Source organism: Eptesicus fuscus, chromosome 5 (genome assembly GCF_027574615.1).
Source record: "Eptesicus fuscus isolate TK198812 chromosome 5, DD_ASM_mEF_20220401, whole genome shotgun sequence".
Classification (NCBI taxonomy): domain Eukaryota; kingdom Metazoa; phylum Chordata; class Mammalia; order Chiroptera; family Vespertilionidae; genus Eptesicus; species Eptesicus fuscus.
Window position 1 is genome coordinate 51,660,819 of NC_072477.1, and position 21,850 is coordinate 51,682,668.

Below are 21,850 nucleotides of genomic sequence, written 5' to 3' on the forward strand. Positions count from 1 at the left end.
ATGCAACTGGCAACTAGCTCTGCCCATGAGTCATAAGGGTTGATATAGAGCAGGGGTCAGCAAGCTTTTCTTTTGTAAAAGGCCAGGTGATAAGTAGTGTAGACTTTGCAGGCACTACTGTCTCTGATGCAGCTACTCAACTATGCCCCTGTAGCACCAAGTAGCCACAGGCAGTATATAAGCTGACCGTGGCTACAGGTCCATAAAGCTTTATTTAAAGATACTGAAATTTGAATTTCATATAATTTTTATGCCTCACAAAATATGAATCTTTCAAAAATTTGTTTTCCAACCATTTAAAATCACAAAAACTGTTCTTAGCTTGCGAGCCATACTGTATAGGCAAGGGGCCAAATTTGGCCCCTGAGCCATAGTTTATTGATCCCTGCCTGATATGGAGTCACAAGTCTGCTTAGAGGGTTTATAATAAAATGTTACCCCAAAATGTCTTGGACTGAGGTAACAGAGATGACAAAAGATAACCTGACTCACTTTACCAAGTAGAACTTTACAGATGACATCATCATCAAACAAAGGATGTTTGCGGGTCTAGAGCAGTGCTACCTAATAGAAATATAATGAGAGCAACATTTGTCATTTAAAATGTGCTATTAGCTACATGAAACATTTTAAGTTAATTAATATATATATATATATATATATATATATATATATATATTATTGATTATTGATTCCAGAGAGGAATGGAGAGGGAGAGAGAAATAGAAACATCAATGATGAGAGAAAGTTATTGATTGGCTGCCTCTTGCATGCCCCCCACTGGAGATCGAGCCAGAAACCTGGGCATTTGCCCTGACCGGAAATTGAACTGTGACCTCATGGTTCATAAGTCGACACTCAACCACTGAGCCACGCCTGCTGGGCAATTTTATTTAATCTGGTATTTTCATATTATCATTTCAATTTATGATCAATATAAAAATCATTATCCCAGTACTTTACATTCTTTTTTCATTATGAAGTCTTCGATATCTGGTATATAGTTTACATTTATAGCATATCTCCTTTTGACTTTTCAAGTGCTTTATTATTATTTTTTAAATGTTTTTATTTATTTTAGAGAGGGAGAGGGAGATAGAGTTAGAAACATCAACGATGAGAGAGAATCATTGATCGGCTGCCTCCTGCACTCCCCACACTAGGGATTGAGCCCAAAACCCAGACATGTGCACTAACTGGGAATCAGACGTGACCTCCTAGTTCATAGGTCGACGCTCAACCACTGAGCAATGCTAGCTGGGCTCAAGTGCTTTATATTGGACAGCACAGGTCTAGGGACTTGAGTATATCTGCTGATACAGTTAATGGTACTTGGTTTAACTGACAGATGTTAAAATATTTAATAAGAAATTAATTGATTAATAAACCTGATGTTAATTTATAGTTTTATGTTTGTCAACCTTTTATTTTAGTTGTATTCACTATAGTAATTTTGAAATTTCAATGAAACATAACCCAAAATGTGAGCATGAAAGAGAATTATTATTCCTATTTCAACTAAGTCTAATGTGTTGAAAAGATTTGCTAAGGGCTAGATGCTTAGGAAAACTGTAGTCAATGAAGAGTGGGCAAGGCAATTGCAAAAGATTGGGTGGGGGGAATATAAATCTAGATAGAGTGTGCACCTGGATTGCTTTGCAAATGTTTTTAAGTCCTCACTGCATTTTAAAGAAACTGAAACCAGAAATCTTAAACAATATTTTAAGGGTATAGTTTACTAAGAAAGGACAGGTGGACCCCTAGTTAAAGAAAAGTCCTTGGTCCTATATCCAAAGATTGTAGAATGAGTGTACATATTTTTAAAACTAAATGAAGTATTTAAAGTATCTTTCCCTATATGCTTTAACCTTTTTCTCATTAACCAACCAATGGTCCTGGTTGAGTCAGATGAGAGTCTTGGACTATATAATAATTTTTAATAAAAATGAGTTCATAATATATAAAATGAGATATTAGAATTTATATGTTAGCCTCTATAGATCACCTTCATTCTTTTTTAATAGCTGCAAGCATACTCTTGCATTAGTGTATCATAGTTTAATACAGTGTAACACTCATTCATGTACACTGATATTTTTTTCACTTCTTTACACAGCCTATTACACATATTATTGAAATAAAAATTCTTAGAGATCTAAGAATTTCTGTTCGATATGTTTTAGAAGTGGAATTGCAAAACAAAAGGATATTTATATGTTAACTTGCTTATCACCAAGCATGCATTAGAGTGATGGTTTTATTTTTGAGCTATATATTGTGTTAATATATTTCTTGTAGAATTTACAACTATTCCCAGTTTGTTCGTTGCTTTCTAAAAAAAAAAAAAAAAAAGAGTTGTCATGCACAAGTTTTAAATTTGTATATAGTCCTATCTTTCAATCTTTCTCTTAATGGCTTCTGGGCTTCCTGTCATCTTTAAAGAACCTCTTCAAGATTATACAAATGGCCCTTAACATTTTCTTTCAGTACCTTTATGGCTTTGTTTTTGTTTAAACCTTTAATCTGGTTGGAATTTATTTTCATAAATAATGAAAGAGGAGGTCTAAGTTTATTTTCTTTATAAATGAGTGTTCAGTTCCTTCCACACCATTTATTAAACAATCTATCCCTTTGCAGCTCATTTGAATAAAACATTAACGTTATATGATAAATTTCCATATATTCATGTTTCTGTTTTGAGACTCAGAATTTTATCTGTCTATTCTTTCACTGGTGCCAGATTGCTTTAATTACTAGATTATAAAAGATGTGTTGCAGTGTGGTAGGCAAGACACCCTGTTATTCGGTTTTTTCAAAACCTTTTGGCTATTCTTGCCCATTTTTTCAGATAAAATTTCAAATCCATTTTCTAAGCACCTTCCCTTCTTCCCCAAAAATCTCTCATTGGAATTTTGACTGGTGTTACATTACCTGTTTATATTAAATTGAGGGTAAGTACTTTCTCCACATGAGATTGACTTCTCATGTAGGAACATGATGGAATTAGATGGCAGCAATTGTGGTGGTTGCATAGCTCTCGGAATGTACTGAAAATCATTGACTCATCCACATTAAAAGGTGGCTTTTATGGTATGTGAATTACATCTCAGTAATGCTGTTAAAAAATGGATGATTTTTTAAAAAAGCATTTAAGGTTTTAATTGTGGTTATTAATAGCCAATATTGATTGAGCACCTCCTCTAAATACTTTGCATATATCATCTCACTACATCTTCACACGTGAGCACAGTGTGGCTGGGAGAGGTTAAATTACCTGCCCATGGTCACTTACTAGTAAGTTGTAGCTCCGAGAGTCATAGCAAAACTGCTTCAAATCACAGTGCTGCACTGCCCCTCTGGCTGAGGGGCCGTACAGCACCCCATGGGAGAGGGAGTTCTCTCAGTGGAACATGTTTTGTTCAAATCATGGTCAAAAGTTTCTAATTCTGAAAGGTTGCTGTTCTAACCGCCCCCCCCCCCCAAATTTACTTTAGCTTCTTTAAATCTTATTTGACAGATTATGTTTCCATCTGGCATTCTGGGATATAGGACCTGAAGTTTTAAACCTAAACTTTCTTAAATCAATTCCACAAACATTTATTGAGCACTTATTAAATATCAAGTACTATGCTAGACCTTAGAGAACTTGTATGGTTCAGGTGATTGAATGTTAGTTACTGTGAATATGTAACTAATATTGTGGGATGTGTATGGGAGTGTGGAGGAAGAGAAAACCAGTTCTGCATCACTTTACTTAAAAATTTCCTGATTTCGACGATGTTTTAAAAGATGAAGGATAGAACTAAAATTTCCTTGCTCAACATGCCTTTTAAATGTGTCTGGGCATAAAGGAGAAGTATTGCTAGTTGAAGATATTTAAGTTTAAATGAAAAGCTACTTCATGCAAAAATAATCTTTAAGACAAAGATAATTCTACATCTTAATTCTACAGTTGTTAATATTCACAACTGGGAAAATGTAGGTTTATTTCCTTTTCTCTTTGGAGAAAATGAAATTGTAGAGGTGTGGGAACCAAAGTACCAAAAGGACTTGGAGGAACCCCAGCGAGGGACCCTTGTGAGTAGTGTGTTGCTTAATATTGGCAGATAATCAACAAATACTGGTACCGTTCAATTCTCAGAATCATTTCCCATGCCTGACATTAAGGACCAGCACTTTGAAAAAGCTCAATACATATTCGGCTGGAATGTAAAATGGGAGATTAGGTTTCACTGTTGCCTTCCAGTAACAAATGCAGTTTTCTTTTTCTTTTCATTTCAGGCAGCTCTACTTTTAGCAGGCATTTGAATTCCAGAGCTGTAGATTTGATACTGATTCAGTGTGTAACTTTAAAAGTTTCCTCTGGAAGTGAAAAGCCTTATAGAGAATGGAAAATAAAAGCCCTAAGGACCTAAATTATGACAGATGGGACATGTTGAGGCGTTAGTGTGTGTCTGATTTCCTAGTGCCCCGGACACATGGTGGATTGAGCCAATGCTGGACACCAGATGTTCAATGATTGCTAAACACATAATCCCAGTGTTCTAGTGAAAGCATTTAATATTTAAGAAACACAGAAGTGTGCAGAAATTAGGTTTGCCTCGATACCTATGTCTCATAAATCATCTTTCTAATCCTCAAATGATATAACTCTCACCTATATTCAGACCCAATTAATTTTCAGCAACAAAACTATCCAGTGGCTTATCATAAGCAAAGCTAATAACTGCGCTGAGTAGTTAATAATTAATCTAATGATCAACAGACACCTCATAGAATTTAAAATGATTTAGGAAGTTAAGAACTTTAATGTAGTTCAGCTTGAATTAATGTTTTTCAATTCTTTAAAAGTCTCTTAAAGGAAAATAGAGTACTCTTCATTCCTTTACTGAAATGAAAGCTTGTAAGAATGCTTCATCATACCATACTTTTCTAAAAATACACACACACACAAACACACACACAACAACAAAACCAACACACAACAACAAAAAAACAAAAAGAAAAACAACAACAAAAACTAGAGGAAACTGTCACTTTTTCAATAAGAAATTCCAAACACAGTCTTCAAATCATACAGCAATCAAGATGAAATAAGATATCATATCCATATCAGAAAACTAGACATAATTTAAATCTCTATAATGATTGTGTGAAGTTGTTCACAGTACATGTTATTTAAAAATTTCCAGCCCTCAGATTTCCATCCATAGATAAGTAGTGATTGTACCTAATTCATGGGTTTTGAGGCTGAAATAAGCTAGACTATCTAAGGTGTTTAAACAGGGCGTGGTTCTTAGAAAAGTGTCAATAAATATTAGTTGTCATTGTTTTCTGTTTATTGTTAAATGAAATTCATAGAGCAATTTATGCTTAGGAGAGTGTGAAATAATAATAGAAGGGGGCTTGGGTTCAACTGACCTTGGATCAAATCCCACCTCTCCTGCTGTGCGACCCTGACAAATTATTTAATTTTTCTGATCTCTCATTTCTTCATCTATTAAGAGGCACCATGAATAACTCCTTAAAGATTTACTTGTGGATTAGTGGAGGTAATATATTTGAAAGTTCCAGTTCTATTGCTTGGCACATTGTAAAAACTCAGTAAATATTAGTTGAATTTGAAACTTCCATTTGTAAAGAATATGCCTATCAAAAACTAATTCCTGCTCGCCTCTGGCAGTTTTACTTTCCTTTTGTTTGTTTTATAGCTTTTATAAATATTTTATAAATATTTTTGTCTTCTAATAAATGTTTGGGCTTTTCTGTTTTTGTATTTGCTCTTCTGTTTCACGTTTTGGAAGATTGCCCAGGTGCTTGCTTGGATAAACTGATTTTGAATCTTTTTATTTTTTTTAAGTGGTAGAGTGTGCTGGACTTAGAGATAGTGCTGAAAGAAGACACTTGGTACCTATTAAGGAATCGCTTATGATTTTGCTATGGCCTAGTCCCGTGGTCGGCAAACTGCGGCTCGCGAGCCACATGCGGCTCTTTGGCCCCTTGAGTGTGGCTCTTCCACAAAATACCACGGCCTGGGTGAGTTTATTTTGAAGAAGTGGCATTAGGAGAAGTTTAAGTTTAAAAAATTTGGCTCTCAAAAGAAATTTCAATTGTCGTACTGTTGATATTTGGCTCTGTTGACTAATGAGTTTGCCGACCACTGGCCTAGTCCAGGGGCCACTCCTTCAACTAAGTTTGCCAGAACTGAATTCTGGTGTAGGGACAGAATCCTTTACAGTCAAGTGTAATGCAGGTACCATTGTTTTTCAGTTGCCCTTCAAGGACTACCTCACATACAGTGATAGAGAAGGGGTGGAGTCAGGGGAAGGGAGGAGCTTATTTAAATGCAGACTCCTGTGCACACTGGAGATCTTCTCAGAACTCTTGGAAATGGGGCCCAGGAATTCTCATTTTAACAAGGTTTCCTCGTGATTGTTATGTTCATTAACATATACAGTTTAAGGAGCTGGGTCATACTCCAGAACATGTTCCCAGGCCCATTTAAGAAAAAAAAAAAATACAGCTCCGAGTTTGTTCATCTGTGCTAAAATAAAAAGTCGTGTAAACTGACAGGTACCACTCATATTGTATGCTATGTCTGTAGTTCCCCCTCCAGCAATAACCTCTCTCCCAAGCACCTGAAGGAAAAAAGAAATTAGTTCAAAATCAGTTTAGCAAAGCAAGGACATGGTCCAAAGCAGTCCTTATATCCTTGAATTACTCAACAAAGACACAACAAAAAATGCCCGTATTTTATTAGAAGTTTACAAATGTTTCCAAAAGTGCATACATACTATGAAACTGCACAGTGCTGATGATCTGGGAAAACAGCCGACTGAATGCAGGGGGACTTAACTAATTGCCATGTGAGCAGTTCTGCTTCGATTGTATTTCTCAGATAGAGGCTCTAACTCACACAGTGCAGTTGTAAAGTGCTAAGACTTTATACGTGACACCTTGTCAACAAGCAGTATAGCAACTCCGTTGCCTTTTTTTAGTCCGTGTGTAGTTAATTACACTTTCTCTCTTTCCTGCTCCCCCCGGTACTGGAGCACCTGGAGAGCCTGGAAGGGCAGGAATGGGCTCACTAGCTACAAAAGAGAGATGGCTTTGATTATCTGAGAACTAAGATTCCTGTTTTATCTAACTGATGTCCTCCTGTGTGCCAGGCAATGGTGAAGATATCCTTAGATCATTCCTTACTTAACAAATAAAGCAACTCAGGGCTCCACCCAGCATATGAGCATAAAACAGATGCCTGGTAAATAGATTTGAATTCTTTATGAATTATTCCTCCCTCTCTTCTCTGTTTCCTTTGTGCTCCAGTCCTGTTCCCCAGAGGGTCCTACAGGTTTAGCACAGATCTAATGCCATCATCGGCACCCTTATGCACAGAGGCTGAGCAATGGAGCCCAGGGATTCAGCTGACGAATTGGTAGGAAATTGTATCTTCCAGGCATAGCTGGTTGGATTTCCTTCCCATCAGCAATTTTTGTTCACTTACCCTTTTCTGCATAAAAGCGCCATTCCTAAAACAAGGTCCAATGTTTACTTCTGCCATAACTATTGGTTTCTGAAAAATGAACCACCATTTCCCTCTCCAACTTGCTTTCTTCCTTAAGACCATCAATATAAAAGATTTTTCACCTGTAGTAACCTAATTGATCCATTTGATTTTTTTATTTACCAATATGAAAGTAATCAAACAAGTGAGTGAACACTAATATTTCATTTAGAATATTTTGCTGAAATAGCTCATTGATAATTATTAGTCCTCCTTTGAGCTCCAGACTTTCATGTCTAACTGTGGAGTGGACATCTCTGCCTGGATGAAAACTCCTTAAGGTAATGGACAAATTGATTCATGACCTTGCCCTTGCACCTTCCCCTGCTCTCTAGCCTTACCTGAGTGCTTGCCAACCACTTTCACAGTTCTGTGACTGCAAATGCCATTACTTCTGCCAGAAATGTCCTCCCTTCCCACCTATCTAGTGAGTCCTTAGCGCAATGATTTGTTGTACCTTCTGTGCAGATAAATGAGAACTGACCAACTTCTATATTGAGTACAATGCTTCATTCTTGTTCAGATTCATAATCTCAGATGTTGTCTCCTTTTAGTTCCAATTGTAATTTCTTTTATTGGCCACTGATCTGTTCTTTATTTTTACTACCTTTTGTTTTTCTTTTTCTTTTTTCCCCTCTTTGCTTGTTCTCTTTCACTTTCAGCTCTAATTATTTTAAAATTTAATTAATTTGTTCAGTTATTTTATTTATACAATTATTTTAAGATCCACTCATGTTGTTGCGTGTATTAATACTTCATTTCTTTTTATTGCTAAATAATTTGTTTATCGACAATAGCAATTTCCTGTTGATGGACATTTAGGACGTTCAGGTTGTTTGCAGGTTAGGACTACTACAAATAAAAGCTCCCAAGAATATTTCATGTGCAAGTTTGTGTGTGTGTGTGTGTGTGTGTGTGTGTGTGTGTGTATTTCCTTTTCTTTTGGGTAAATACTTAGGAATGAAATGTGAAATGGCTGGATCATATTAGGTTAAGAAATGGCTAAACTGTTTTCCTAAGTGGTGTACAGCTTGCATTCATAGCAGCAATGTAAAAGACTCCCAACTCCTTCATATCCTTGCCAGCATTTGGTATGGTCAGTCTTTTTAATTTTAGCCATTCCAATAGGTGTATAATGTTATCTCCCTGTAGCTTTATCTATATCTACATACACTGAGTGGCCAGATTATTATGATCTCTGGACGCATAATAATCTGGCCACTCAGTGTATTTGTATCTCAAATGGATATCAAAAGTATTCTAGACTTTTGCTGGAGATCAACCACCTATTTGCCCTGAGCTTTCTATCAGCCAGTGCAAAGGGGAAAACTGATCAGGTGCACAATTTATAGTATCTTTGATATCAAATAAATGAGATACTCAAGAGAAGTACACTGAGTGGCCAGATTATTATGCGTTCAGAGATCATAATAATCTGGCCACTCAGTGTATATAAAAGCCAAGTGACCAGAATGACCAGTCACTATGACACACACTGCAGCCAGCCAACCGGCCCGATCGGGGGTGGGGCCAGCCAGCCAACCTCCTGGGGCCCCTCCCCATAGATGGCCCGGCCCTGATGGGCCCCGATCGGGACAGGCTGGCCGGACCCCACCCATGCGTGAATTTGTGCACTGGGCCTCTAGTATATATATAAAAGCTTAAATGACCATTCAACCATTTGACCGTTCTACCAGTAGCTATGATGCGAACTGACCACCAGGGTGCAGATGCTCAACACACAGGCATGGAAACATGTAACAGACTGATGAATCTCAGAGGGAAGAGGGGAGGGAGGGAAGCAGGAAGAGATTAACCAAAGAACTTATATGCATACTAGAGGCCCAGTGCACGGATTCGTGCACCAGTGGGGTCCCTCAGCCTGGCCTACGGGGATCGGGCTGAAACCAGCAGTCCAACATCCCCCAAGGGGTCCCAGATTTTGAGAGGGTGCAGGCCAGATCGAGGGACCCCACTGGTGCATGAATCTATGCACCAGGCCTCTAGTATAACATAACATAGGAATTTCTTTTTTTTTTTTAAATCTATTGTTGAAAGTATTACATATGTCTCCTTTTTCCCCTATCCACCCCCTTCAGCCCATCCTGCCCCCATCCCAGGCCCTCACCACCCCACTGTTTGTGTCCATGAGTTATGCATATATGCACACAAGGTCTTTATTTGATTACCTGCCATCCACCCTCCCTCCCCCACCTTCCCTCTGAGATTCCACACTCTGTTCCATGCTTCCATTTCTCTGGATCCACTCTGTTCATCAGTTTATTTTGTTAATTAGAGTGAGATCATGTGATACCTATCTTTCTCTCACTGACTTATTCATAGGAATTGTTTTTATCTTTGTAGGAAGAACAGTAAGACCGAAATATGCAATTTTCAAAGATGCAGATATTCAATGAGGGAACAGAGAGGAAAGAAAGAGAAGAGAAAATTTGAGAATGCAGTGGAAGTTTGCCCTGTGAAGTGTTTTGCTATTAGGATTACTCGCAGTGCAGTGGCTTATAGCAGTGTGAATAGAGGAAATTTCAGCTATGTTTTCCTGACAGAGTCTATTGATATTTCTCTCTAGGGAGAGGCTTACATTCACTTGGATGGGAACCAATGCTGTGGCCTCTGGAGAATCTCTTAGTTTCCTCTCTGGGATGATATCATTGACAGACAATAGAGAGCCTGAGGGAGATGCATTTGTCTAGAATATGAAAGCCAACTTATAATCTATCTAATAATAGGGTAATATGCAAATTGGTCAGAATGCCATCACAGTAACGACCGATCAGCAGGCTGTGTGTGCAGTGGGTGGGTGGGGATTTGCAGTGTTGGGGATGTGAAGGCAGCTGCCACTTGCCCAGGGCTGGCCTGGGGCTCCGGCAAGCCACTGATGGCCGCTGCCGCTTGTCCAGGGCCGGCAAGCTGCTGAGTGGGCCTAAGCCATCAGTAGGACATCCCTGAGGGCTCCCGGACTGTGCGAAGGGGCAGGCCTGGCTGAGGGACACCCCTAGTGCACAAATTTTGTGCACCGGGCCTCTAGTTATCCCTATTAATGGTGGCAGGTGGAGAATTTTCACAGGCAAACCAAATGATCACATAATCCCAAGCCCCTTTTCAGCTTATACTACTTACTTTCGTATCCATTTATCCTTTTCCAATTTTGTAGGCTACGTGGAAAATTGTATAGATGCTTTCAGAGGGCACGTGTCACTTAAATATGGATTTGAACGTGGCTCCTGTTATGGTCACCCCAGGGAGAGGGACCTATTGGTACATCACCAAATGCCCATCAGTCAGCAACAAGACGCTCACTTCAGATGGCTGCTTCCCATTTACTTCAGCAAAGGCCTTTAAAAAGCAAACAACGCCACTCAGATTAAAGATGGAATTAATTTCTATTTATGCAGCTAAATACATAGGCAATACATGTAAATATTTAAGAAGCGAATATGAAAGGGCTCTAACAAACACAGAGTCAATAAACAGCCTCAGTGAAGGATAGGGAAACAGTTTGCGTTTTGCTTTGTGCGGTGTTTTCTTTATTCACTTAGATTAACAAACCATGATTTCATCATTAGTCAACAAGATAGTAGAGAGACCATCAAAGCGAACTACAGGAGAGTCCAGATTGATTCGTGCCAAGCAAATGTTTGTAGCTAACAGCTGTATTATCACTGATTCCAGCTTACGCAGCCGGGGTTCCCCTTTCATTTCCTAAGTGAGATGAATGTCATGCTGCATGATACGGACACCCTCTCTGCTGCCTGAGTAATGGACCGGGTCAGCTCTCTTCTGTGCAGCCTCTGCCTCTTTGCAGGTGGGGAAGCAGCGAGCTCCAGTTTTAGCTATTTTTTAAAAAACGACGAAGGGCCTCTCTCTAAGGTTGTATGAGTCCACTGGTGAATATCCAGCATTTGCATCAAATATACCAGTTTGATGTGTCAAAACCGTTGGATGGACATGTTTTAAATGGTTAGCTTTCTCCCTTTCCTCCTTCGATGCTGTAATCTAAACTGGAGTACCGAAGAGGGAGAAAAGGGATGCTGTCGTCTCCGCCTGCTAGCTGATTCTGTGACTGGATGCAGGATTCTCTCCTCAGCTCTCAGCTGAGCATGAACAGGGTTCTAAGATGCCCACCCTTTAGTTCACCTAGTTAGTGGGACTAACATGAAGTAACCTTGACTTGAGTATATCAGGCTACTTCCTATCTAAGTGACCAAAAAATCAAAATCTTGATTAAAAAAAATTTTTTTTCTGACAGAGGAAGGGACAGTCATGTAACAAAAGAATGGCTAAGTGTGCCAGGCAGTCGATCTAGACCCATGGTTGGCAAACTGCGGCTCGCGAGCCACATGCGGCTCTTTGGCCCCTTGAGTGTGGCCCTTCCACAAAATACCAGGGCCTGGGCAAGTCTATTTTGAAGAAGTGGCGTTAGAAGAAGTTTAAGTTTAAAAAATTTGGCTCTCAAACGAAATTTCAATCGTTGTACTGTTGATATTTGGCTCTGTTGACTAATGAGTTTGCTGACCACTGATCTAGACTATTCGTTAGCTGTGGGTAGTGTGTTTAGCTATGAGAATTCTACTCACAGCAGAGGGGATCTAATCCCAGGAGAACATCTGGAGAAGAGAAGCAGGAACCGCAGAGAGCAGCTATTGTGGAGCAAAAGGCTTGGTGTGGGCCTTTGGAGTCCACTCCTGGCTCTGCCACTGCTGGGTGCCTGTCAGCAAGTCACTTCTTGACCTGAGTTGTGGTTTGTTTGTTTGCTTCAATGGGGCAATAATTCTTGCCTCACAGGGTTGTCATGAGGATTATATAAAGTAATGTTGGTGAGAACAAGCAGTATACAATAGGTGCTCAATAAATGATAATGTTAAAAAATTAGAAACTAGGACCAACAATGAAAGGTTAGAGTCAGTAGGAGAGAAATGTCCTTAAAGAGTCTTTAATCTCATGGTTCTGAAACCCAGCAACACATTGAAATGCTCTTGAGATTGAAGAAAAATACCCAACGCATGCCTGTGTGCCCCACTCCGGACAAAGATCAGACTCTCTGAAAGTAGAGCCCAGACATAGAAAAAGCTTTTAAGTGCGGGGACTCCAATGTGGAGTCAGGACCACAAATACCTGCCCTTCGTGAAAGATGCAGAAATTTAAGCCAAAGTGAGAAGAGAAAAGCTACAGCCCATGCTGCCAGCTGTGGCAAAGCTAAGCCTGGGAAGTAGGTGTCCTGTGTCCCAGTCTCTCACTTCTGTTTATCTAAAGATGTCATGTTCTCTGATTTTCAGAGACCTCAAGAGCAGCTGTCATGTCTGGCCCATTGGCTCATCTCATGTTGAAAATTGTGTGTGTGTGTGTGTGTGTGTGTGTGTGTGTGTGTGGTCCCTCTGCCCACACATTCATCCTAGTGGGGAAGACAGCTATTAAATGAAAATGGTGTGAGTTATGTGGGACCAGCCAGTGGAGCGTGGACACCTAAACCCGGGGGAGGTGGGTGTGGAAAGCTAGTGTTTCTGGCGAGGTGACAGGTGGTAGGCCTGAAGAACTCGGTGTATCAAGTAAATGGGGGAGGAAAGGATTTCAGATGAAGCAGCTTACACGAAGACAGGCACCTTCTGGGAAGGGCAGGTGGTTTCATGTGGCAGAGTGATGGGGCTGTGGTGGTGGGAATAGTGGGAAAGAGGCTGGACATGTCGTTAGTGGCTTTATTGGTTTTCATAATCTGAATTTCACAAATGAAGTTTTGAAATTGCTGTTATTGCTTAAGTTGATATTTAGATGCCTCAGTCCTGTTACTCTCTGTTAGAAATCGAACAGATTGATTTAGACTGTTATTTCTGAATATTTCAGAGAGACAAGAAATATCCAATAACACACATTTTTGGCATTTCTTTTCCCATCCTAGTTAGAACCAGTGAGCACAATAAAACTAAGAAAGGAGGTTTAAGAAATGAAAACATATTGCAGAAAGCAGGCATCTTCAACCAGTTTATTGAGCTCTTGACTAGAGGATTTTTTATTTTTAAAAAGGATAGAATATCTCTGAGAAGGAATTCACTCTAATATGCACAAGTAATTAATCAAGAAAAAGAAATATCTTTGAGAAGAAACCCATCTCGATATGGGTAGTTAATAAAAAGAAAAAATCCACCCAACTTTAGGAACTCTGTTCAGGGAGAAGCAGCCTTGAACAAAGGGCAGGGAGAGCCATCGCGTTCTCTTTTATCCTGTGTAACTAATTACTCTCCGTGCAAAATGCCAAGTCGCATTTCCTACCCTGTGCATTGCTGTGAACATGATTCTGGCACATTGTGGCTTGTCCAGCGATGCTCCTGATATCAATCTCGAGGACTATTCAAAACCAGGATGGGAGTCAGAGTTGATCTGTGCCAACATTCCTGCTGAGAATTAGCCCAGTTCCATGATGTGTGGGGGAGTCCCGGTGCCCTGCCCTTGCCTGTTTGGGGTACATGGATACAGCTGAGAGACTCTGCAGGGAGTGTGAAGTTAGGAAACCACATGATAGGAACACGGTGACTTTTCCATAATAAGCTCTATGTGAAAAATGAAAAAAAAAAAAAAAAAGGTCAGATTTTTCTCCCATTCAGTGCAGCTGCTGAAAAACTATTTCTGCTCCACAAGGCTGGAGGAATGCAGAAGAATTGGGGATAGACTCCAAACGAGCAGGGCTCCAGGAGCCCTCTGGGTCTTTGCTTAACTCTTCCAACAACCTGGAGACTGAAGGGACAGATTAACTGCTTGGCTTGTGCCTTCATTTGTCAGACGAGGAAACGGAGGCCCAGGGGGCTGAAGTGGCTTTCCCAAATTGAAGGTGAGTTAGGGACCAAGCCAGAGTTTGTTGTACGTAGGTCTTCCAACTGCTATGGGCCAAACTGTAGTCCACAAACCTGAGCATGGTTATAATTAGCCAGAGATAGGGCAGGAAGTATAAGAAGAGTATATTGTGATATCTTTGCTGATTGGGGATAAAAGATAACGATGAACTCAAATTTTGGTCTCTTTGCCTTTATCCTGTTTAATCTATCTTCCCATACTGCATGTTTCCCAAACTATATGTTTATCTGTTTCACTGCCCAGATTGCCTGTTTGATCAGAATAAGGCTTGGTTTTCTGGTCCATCCCTATTGACTTAACCACTTAGAAGACCCGAGCGTCCTTGCAGCCTCATCTATCCCACCACGTCCTTCCACCTTCTGATCACATATGAAAGGGTTCAGTATGACCAGTGTAGCACCTATCCCCAAGGAAGCCTATTTATTACTTTTCCATCTAAGGTGGCCCGGTGGATCCAAGGCCTTGGTTTGATGTCAATATTTCATTTGTTCTTAGACTTTTTAACCCCCTAGATTTTAATTTGGGAAACCTTTGCATGGTATTTGTGTAAGTAATAGTTTAGGTTGGTTTGCACAAGACCTATCATGTTTTGTAAGCAGACACAGAGTCAGTTCTCACTTGAACTTACTGTTTTTAAACATTGCTCTTTCCTATTAAGAATCCCCTGCTTTGAGTTGCATCTGTTCTCCTTCCATGTCCTCTTCCCCCTCGTGGTAATGATAATGAGGCATGCCTCCTGTTTGGGGTCACTTAACCTCTCTTGCTCCACTGGCAGGGAGGATTCATGAGTAGCAATATATTCTCCAAAGAGTCTGACCTGGAAACTGAGCATGTCATGGGAAGGCACATGATACTTGATCCCATAATTAATGAAGGTTATTGCATCCTGGCCATTCTATGGGTAAGGGCCAGAGAGGTCTGACTCTGGCTTACAACGAAGTGCTGCAGAACCATATTTCATCTATTCAGATCTAATATTAAGTCATACTCAGATTTTCCTTTAAGTGGACTGCAAAACTGCACTTATTGAGCACCTGCTAGGTTTACATGGGAGATCTCTTAGCTGGGAGTTCCTTGTTGCTAGGGACTGTGCCCAACATTGCACCTGACACACAGTAGGAGAGCCAGAAATATGTGTCTGAATGAAGGAAATGGGTATCCTGTCCTACGGCCACTCCAGATGGAAGTGGTTCTCCCCTCGCCTAACACACCCAGTTCTTTCCTGAGGCTGGGCTACAACTTGACCTTCTTCCAAAGATGAAAAGGAAAGACATTCATTATTCATCTGAGATTTGCCTTGCAGTGTTTAGCATGAATTTGGTTTCTAAGGAAAGGCTGGCAAAGCATTGACACAGGAAAAATTATGCTTAGGTATTCTTCTCTGATGACCATAGACTGAGCAAGATTTTGTGTAGTTACTGCAGCCATGAAAATAATCATAGTGGCAAAAAAATACATATATATCAACCCACAGAGGGTTTGAGGAAGGTCAGGGAGTAGGGCTAACAGAACATAATGCCCGCTAGGCCAGTGGTCAGCAAACTGCGGCTCGCAAGCCACATGCGGCTCTTTGGCCCCTTGAGTGTGGCTCTTCCACAAAATACCACGTGCGGGCACGCACGTACAGTGCGATTGAAACTTCGTGGCCCATGCGCAGAAGTCAGTTTTTGGCTCTCAAAAGAAATTTCAATCGTTGTACTGTTGATATTTGGCTCTGTTGACTAATGAGTTTGCCGACCACTGCGCTAGGCCAACACTCTCTTTACCAACTCCAAACACTTATTTAATCTTACACTGTATAAAATCCATGATTTTTGGCTTTTGCTTATTTTTAAAAATGTCTATCTGAAGGCAGAATATTTAAGATAATCATTTGTGTCTACAAAAGGTGAAATTTCTACTCACTTTGAAATCAGTTTGGAGTTTGAGGATGATTTAGGGGAGGAAGAGATACACATTAGCTGCTCAGTATGCACAGAAAGGCAGGCAGCCAGAGCAGAGTGTTGGGGGAAGGGAGGGAAGGAGAGGGTGAGAGCCACACTTGTGCTCTGGATTCAGCCTTCATAGAGTCCAACAGGTTCTGCCCGGAGCCAGCTGGGTAACCAGGTAACATCCATTGATGTCTAACTCTTGAGTTTTCTCACCTTTGAAATGAGTTAGTACCTACTTTTTAGGGGCTTTGAGAGTCTTAAATGAGTGAATGCGTGTAAATGTCTAACATTAACTCAATAAATGTTAGTTTTTTAATACAATGAGTCATGACATTCATGACTGCAGTGATTATTTCCTCTGAGAAAGCACTTGTCTATCTTTCTGGACTTTGAAATGAGTCCCCATCAATTAATATGGTTTCTTCAGGGCAGAGAGAGCCACACACACTGAAATCCCTCAGAACAGGCAGCTGTAGACACAGCCTCCTGGGGATGCCCCTGATGCTGCTACCAGCTGCCTGTGGGTGCTACTTCTCTCTCCTGCGAGGCCTCAGGCCTCTGTCATGATTCCCACCCGCTGATGGTCCCTGGAACAGAGGGCCGATCCTCCTTTCCTTGGTGTACTCGTCTTTTCTTCTTGAAAGAGACAGAGTATGTCTGCCTGAGAACTGGGCCTTTGTTAGCCCGTCTTCATGGGGAGTTTACCTCGTCGCAGAAGAGACAAACTGGCAAAGCAGGGAAGGAGCAATGTGGCTGGTGGGCTGACGTCTGCCCATTCATCTTTAGGGTCAGATGTAGGCGTTTCTCAACCCCTTGTTAACTAACATTGTTCCACAAGCAAAGAGGCTCTAATTTTACCTCTTTCAGAGACATCGCTGTTTGTTCCCCAAGATTGGGTTTCCTCAGAAGGAGAGTGTATGTTCTAAAACTTTTGCCATGAGGTGGAGTTAGACTACAACCACAAAGCATTTAAGCCAGCTAATCCAGAGGAGGAGGGGATGGTGTGGGAGGTCCTCAGACCTTCCACAGCATTCCTGAAACAGTGGATGTCCATGGACAGGATGTCCATGCAGGACGAGACCTGCTGTGAATGGGCTGGGGCCCTCCCGCACCATCATTTCCTCCTCTGCACTAGAGGTGGAGGGAGAGGGGCCCTGGCTCCCCACGCCTGCACATGGGTTCTCAGGCCCAGATATTTTACATCACTTAATCCTCAGGACAACTAAATTCTGAGGCAGATACTGTGCTATTTTTTTCCATTGATTTTTTTTTTTTGGAAAAAAATCTTTATTGTTGAAAGTATGATAGATGTCCCCTTCCCCTCTCCCATCCCCCCATTGACCCCTTCTAGCTCAGTCCCGCCTCCGGACCCAGGCCTTACGACCCTGTTGTCTATGTCCATGGGTTATGCATGCGTGCATACAAGTTCTTTGGTTGATCTCTTCCCACCCACCCACCAGATACTGTTTTTAGCTTCATTTACAGAGGAGGGAACCCCGAGGCTCAGAGAAGCTAAATAAATTTTCCAAGATCAAACAATAAGTGATAGAATCAGTAAAAGAAACTCAGGCCCCAGAGCCTCTGCTCTTAGCTGTGACTCAACACTGCTCGAGGAATTACTAGTCCTGCTTGAGGATCTCAACACGCGGCTGGAGGAATCCAACATAAATTCAGCATTTCTCTTCTCCAGGCTTTCAAAATACTCAATTTTCGGTGGATCCAGGCACAGGTAGCATTTCTCATCTCAACTAGAGCAAACTGCCTACATGGTGGCTCAGTGCTTTCCATAAAGTGACCTCTGCCCTCCAGGAGAGTGGCGCCGTTACTGGTCAGGTTCTCCAGAAGACCCTGAGGTGGGGTTTGGCATGCAGGCTGTTTATCAGGTTTCCCTGCTGAAGGGGAGTGGACACAGGGGAAGCCAAGCTGCAGTGCAGGCCTGACGTCCTCAGCCAACCATAGGCGGCCTGGCTGAGCATATATGGTCTTGCGGAGTTGGCCTGCGGTGGGCTGAGAGAGCAGGCCTGCATACCCCGGCCCTCAGTGGATGGATGAGGGATGCCCAGGGGAGGGCATCCCTGTGGGCAAGAGAGCTCTTTCTAGCTGAGGCAGATTCTGAAGGAGCTGACAGCTTCCTAGTCACTGAGGCACTAACTTATATCTTGTCTGCACAAGTTGACCCCAGGAGCAGTTCCTGTGTCATCAGTGGGTGGGTTTGCTTTGCAGGGTCCATTTCTGCTGCCTGCCACTGTTGCCCAGAGCTGGCTCAGGCCACTGACCATCTCAATGCACGGTGTGTGAAACCTCTCTCCATTTCCTTTCAGGTTGGAAAGCTTATCCAAGAAGCAGCTGGCAGAAGTAATTTGAAGCGAGTAACTCTGGAACTTGGAGGGAAAAGTCCCAATATTATTTTTGCAGATGCTGATTGTAAGTCAACCACAGGCCTCATATGTGTTCCGGCACATACCCTTCAGTGATCTCTCGTATCTCCCTTAAAAACACACACAAAACTTCAGTGTTGAGAGTATTACAAATGTCCCCCTTTTTCCCCTCCATTGCCCCCCTCCACCCAGTTCCTGCCCTGCCCCAGGCCTTCACCACCACTGTATGATCTGTGTTCATAGGTAATGCATATATGCATATAAGTTCCCCGTTAATCTCACCCACACCCCTATCCTCATCCCCCTTCCCTCTGAGATTTATCAGTTTGTTCTATGTGTCCATGCCTCTGTTTGCATTTCATTCATCACTTTATTTTGTTCAATTATTTTGATTTTTGGATTCAATTGCTGATAGGTGTGTATTTATTGCCATTTTATTGTTCATAATCTTGATCATTTTTTTCCTTCTTTTACTTCATCTTTTTATTAAGTAATACCCTTCAACATTTCATGTAATACTGGTGATGAACTCCTTTAGCTTTTGACAGGACACTGAGAAAAAGATCTTTAATGCTAAGGGGCACTCAAGAAGAATCTGGACTCTTCCTTCGAGGGGAAAATAGTTTAATATAGGAAAAGAGCACTTATCAATGTGGAACTGAATAGGATTTATTTTCTAGACACTAATAAGCCATTTGACCTTGTGATGGTGTAGAATAGGGTGGAAGCGGGGGAGGTGAAGGCTTGGTCAGCGCTATATACTAGAAAGACCAATGTGCTGCGATCTGAACACCTGAAATATAACCTCCCTGGCTAGTTTCAAGAAGTCTGAAACTTCTCAAGTGTGCCTAGTGGTTTTGTAGGTCATTTAGAAAATTCTTCACTAGCCAATATTTTTCCAAACCCACAGCCTCTCCTCTGTTTGGTCAGCCCAACCCCTTTCTGTTGCTCCCGTGACACTCAGTCAGGATGACAACACACGGTGGTCAGCTCTGTGTGAATAGACCCAAATTGGAGGTGATTCCGCCTTGGCAGTGGGGCTTTAGGGAGGCTTGAAGCAGTAGCCGAGGGAGCCCCATGTCTCCAGGCAGGATACTGTCTGGTTCACTCTGCACAGGTGTGGTCTCTCTGTTTTGAAAAACTGTCCAGGGAATGACATTCCCAGTCTCTTTCAGCCATCCTTTTCCTTCCCCACATCCTGCCCGGCAGAGCTGCTTCCCCACTTTCACCACTGGGGAGAACAGGGAGCAGATTGCCTGCATTCCAGCCCAGCTGGGAATGTGCAAGGAGTTCAGCTTCAGTTTTATACTAGATGCCAGGGGATCAGAATTCTTACAGCTAAATCCTCCCAAGGAGTAGGCACTTCATTGACCTGATGTTGATGGATTGATTCAGTCATTTAGCAGCTAGCGCACACCAGATTTAATTCTATCTTGAAATATAAGCGATGGAAATGAAAGCGCTATCACAGGCTATTATACAAATCCCTGTGAAAATAGAGGAAATGTGATGTCTTCAAAGAAAAGCCATCACTGTTACAGTTAAATTCACCAAAATATTAATTAAACATACAGCCACAAGGCCCTATAGATTAGGGGTTGCACACTGGTAGTCACAGGCCATATGCCATTCTTACTATGTTTATAGTCTAGATATTACACAGTGCTTAAAAAAACAAAAACTGTACATTAAAAGTATTGATTTCTGTTTTTCCTTAAAATTCAAAATGTGGCAATCATGGGCTTATATCCATGCATAGCAATAGCCAAATGTGGTGGCTTTCCTTCCCAGCGTCCCTCACATGGTTTTACTATCGGGCAGATTCATACCATTACGTTATCTGCCAACCCCTGTGAATTGGGGTTTGGGACTCAAAGTGGTGAAGACGCCTAAGTTAACACAGCCAGCAACATCAGGGTCTATTAGAACCACAACTACGTTGCGTTCTCAGTCCAGGGCTCTCACAGTTACTCGCCCTGTGCCCCGTGGGCAGCCTGACCCTGCCTGGGCTGTGAGGGGAGGGGCGGCTCGCGGACGGCCCCTCACAGGTGAGGCAGTGCTGGGAACGTGCCTTTCCTCTTGCAGTGGACCACGCGGTGGAGCAGGCTCACCAGGGTGTGTTCTTCAACCAAGGCCAGTGCTGCACTGCGGGCTCGCGCATCTTCGTGGAGGAGTCCATCTACGAGGAGTTCGTGAGGAGAAGCGTGGAGCGGGCCAAGAGGCGCATAGTGGGGAGTCCCTTTGACCCCACCACTGAGCAGGGACCCCAGGTAGAGAAATCATGAACCATCCCTTCCTTTACATTTTAATAAATATTGATTTTAGAGAGGAGGAGAGAGGGAGAGAGAAAAACATCTATGATGAGAGAGAAGCTTTGATCGGCTGCCTCCTGGGGATCAAGCCCACAATGCAGGCATATACCCCGACCAGGAATTGAACTGTGAACTCCTGGTTCATGGTCGATGTTCAACCACTGAGCCATACCGGCCCGGGCCCTTTCTTTACTTTATCCCTGGTGAGCACAGAAACTGGTCACTTAGTGGGACCCAGCAAAGCACCACCTTCCTTTATCCCGCTGCCTCCTCACTCTTCTGCCTCACCTTCACAGCTGGAAGTGTGGCCGGTGAGGCATTGCTTCTGTCTTAGATTCTCTTTCCATATCTCAATTTTATTTCTGGAAAACAAAAGGATTAGAGTTACCTTAAGGATACTCTCAACTTTGGGGGTAAGTTGGAGTCGCTCAGCCCTAAAGGAAGACCTAGTCATGACACGGTGGATCTTGCCATGAGAACCCAGTCCCAGCCCTGACTTCAGACATTCTTGCAGAGGCCACAGTCAAGGAGGCTGGGCCTCTCTCATTCTCAGAAGCCATATATCCTTTTCTCAGCTGCTAAGGGTTCTCTCCACCCCCCTGATGCGCCTGGGGAGACCATTTGTAGATTGTGAATGTTTGGACTTGAAGACCATACAGTTGTCTCTCACGCTGAGTGCCTCATGCACTGTGGTGGATGGGGAGGCCACAAAAGTCCTGCAGCCTGCTCTCCTTAGCGCTGCAGGCTTTCCACAGTCATCAAGGCGTATTTCCAGATGGAGTTCTGGTTTTAAACTGTAGATAG

At 42.0% G+C, this 21,850-nt stretch overlaps 1 protein-coding gene across 1 annotated transcript in view; it reads left to right on the top strand.

Annotated features, from left to right (window-relative positions):
- Nucleotides 1-21,850, top strand: part of ALDH1A2 (aldehyde dehydrogenase 1 family member A2) — an 86,829-nt gene that overhangs the window by 53,639 nt on the left and 11,340 nt on the right. Inside the window, exons 8-9 of the mRNA XM_008143187.3 lie at nt 18,678-18,780; nt 20,820-21,004. Of these exons, the coding sequence (XP_008141409.2) occupies nt 18,678-18,780; nt 20,820-21,004 (288 nt within the window). The remainder of the gene's footprint in view (nt 1-18,677; nt 18,781-20,819; nt 21,005-21,850) is intronic.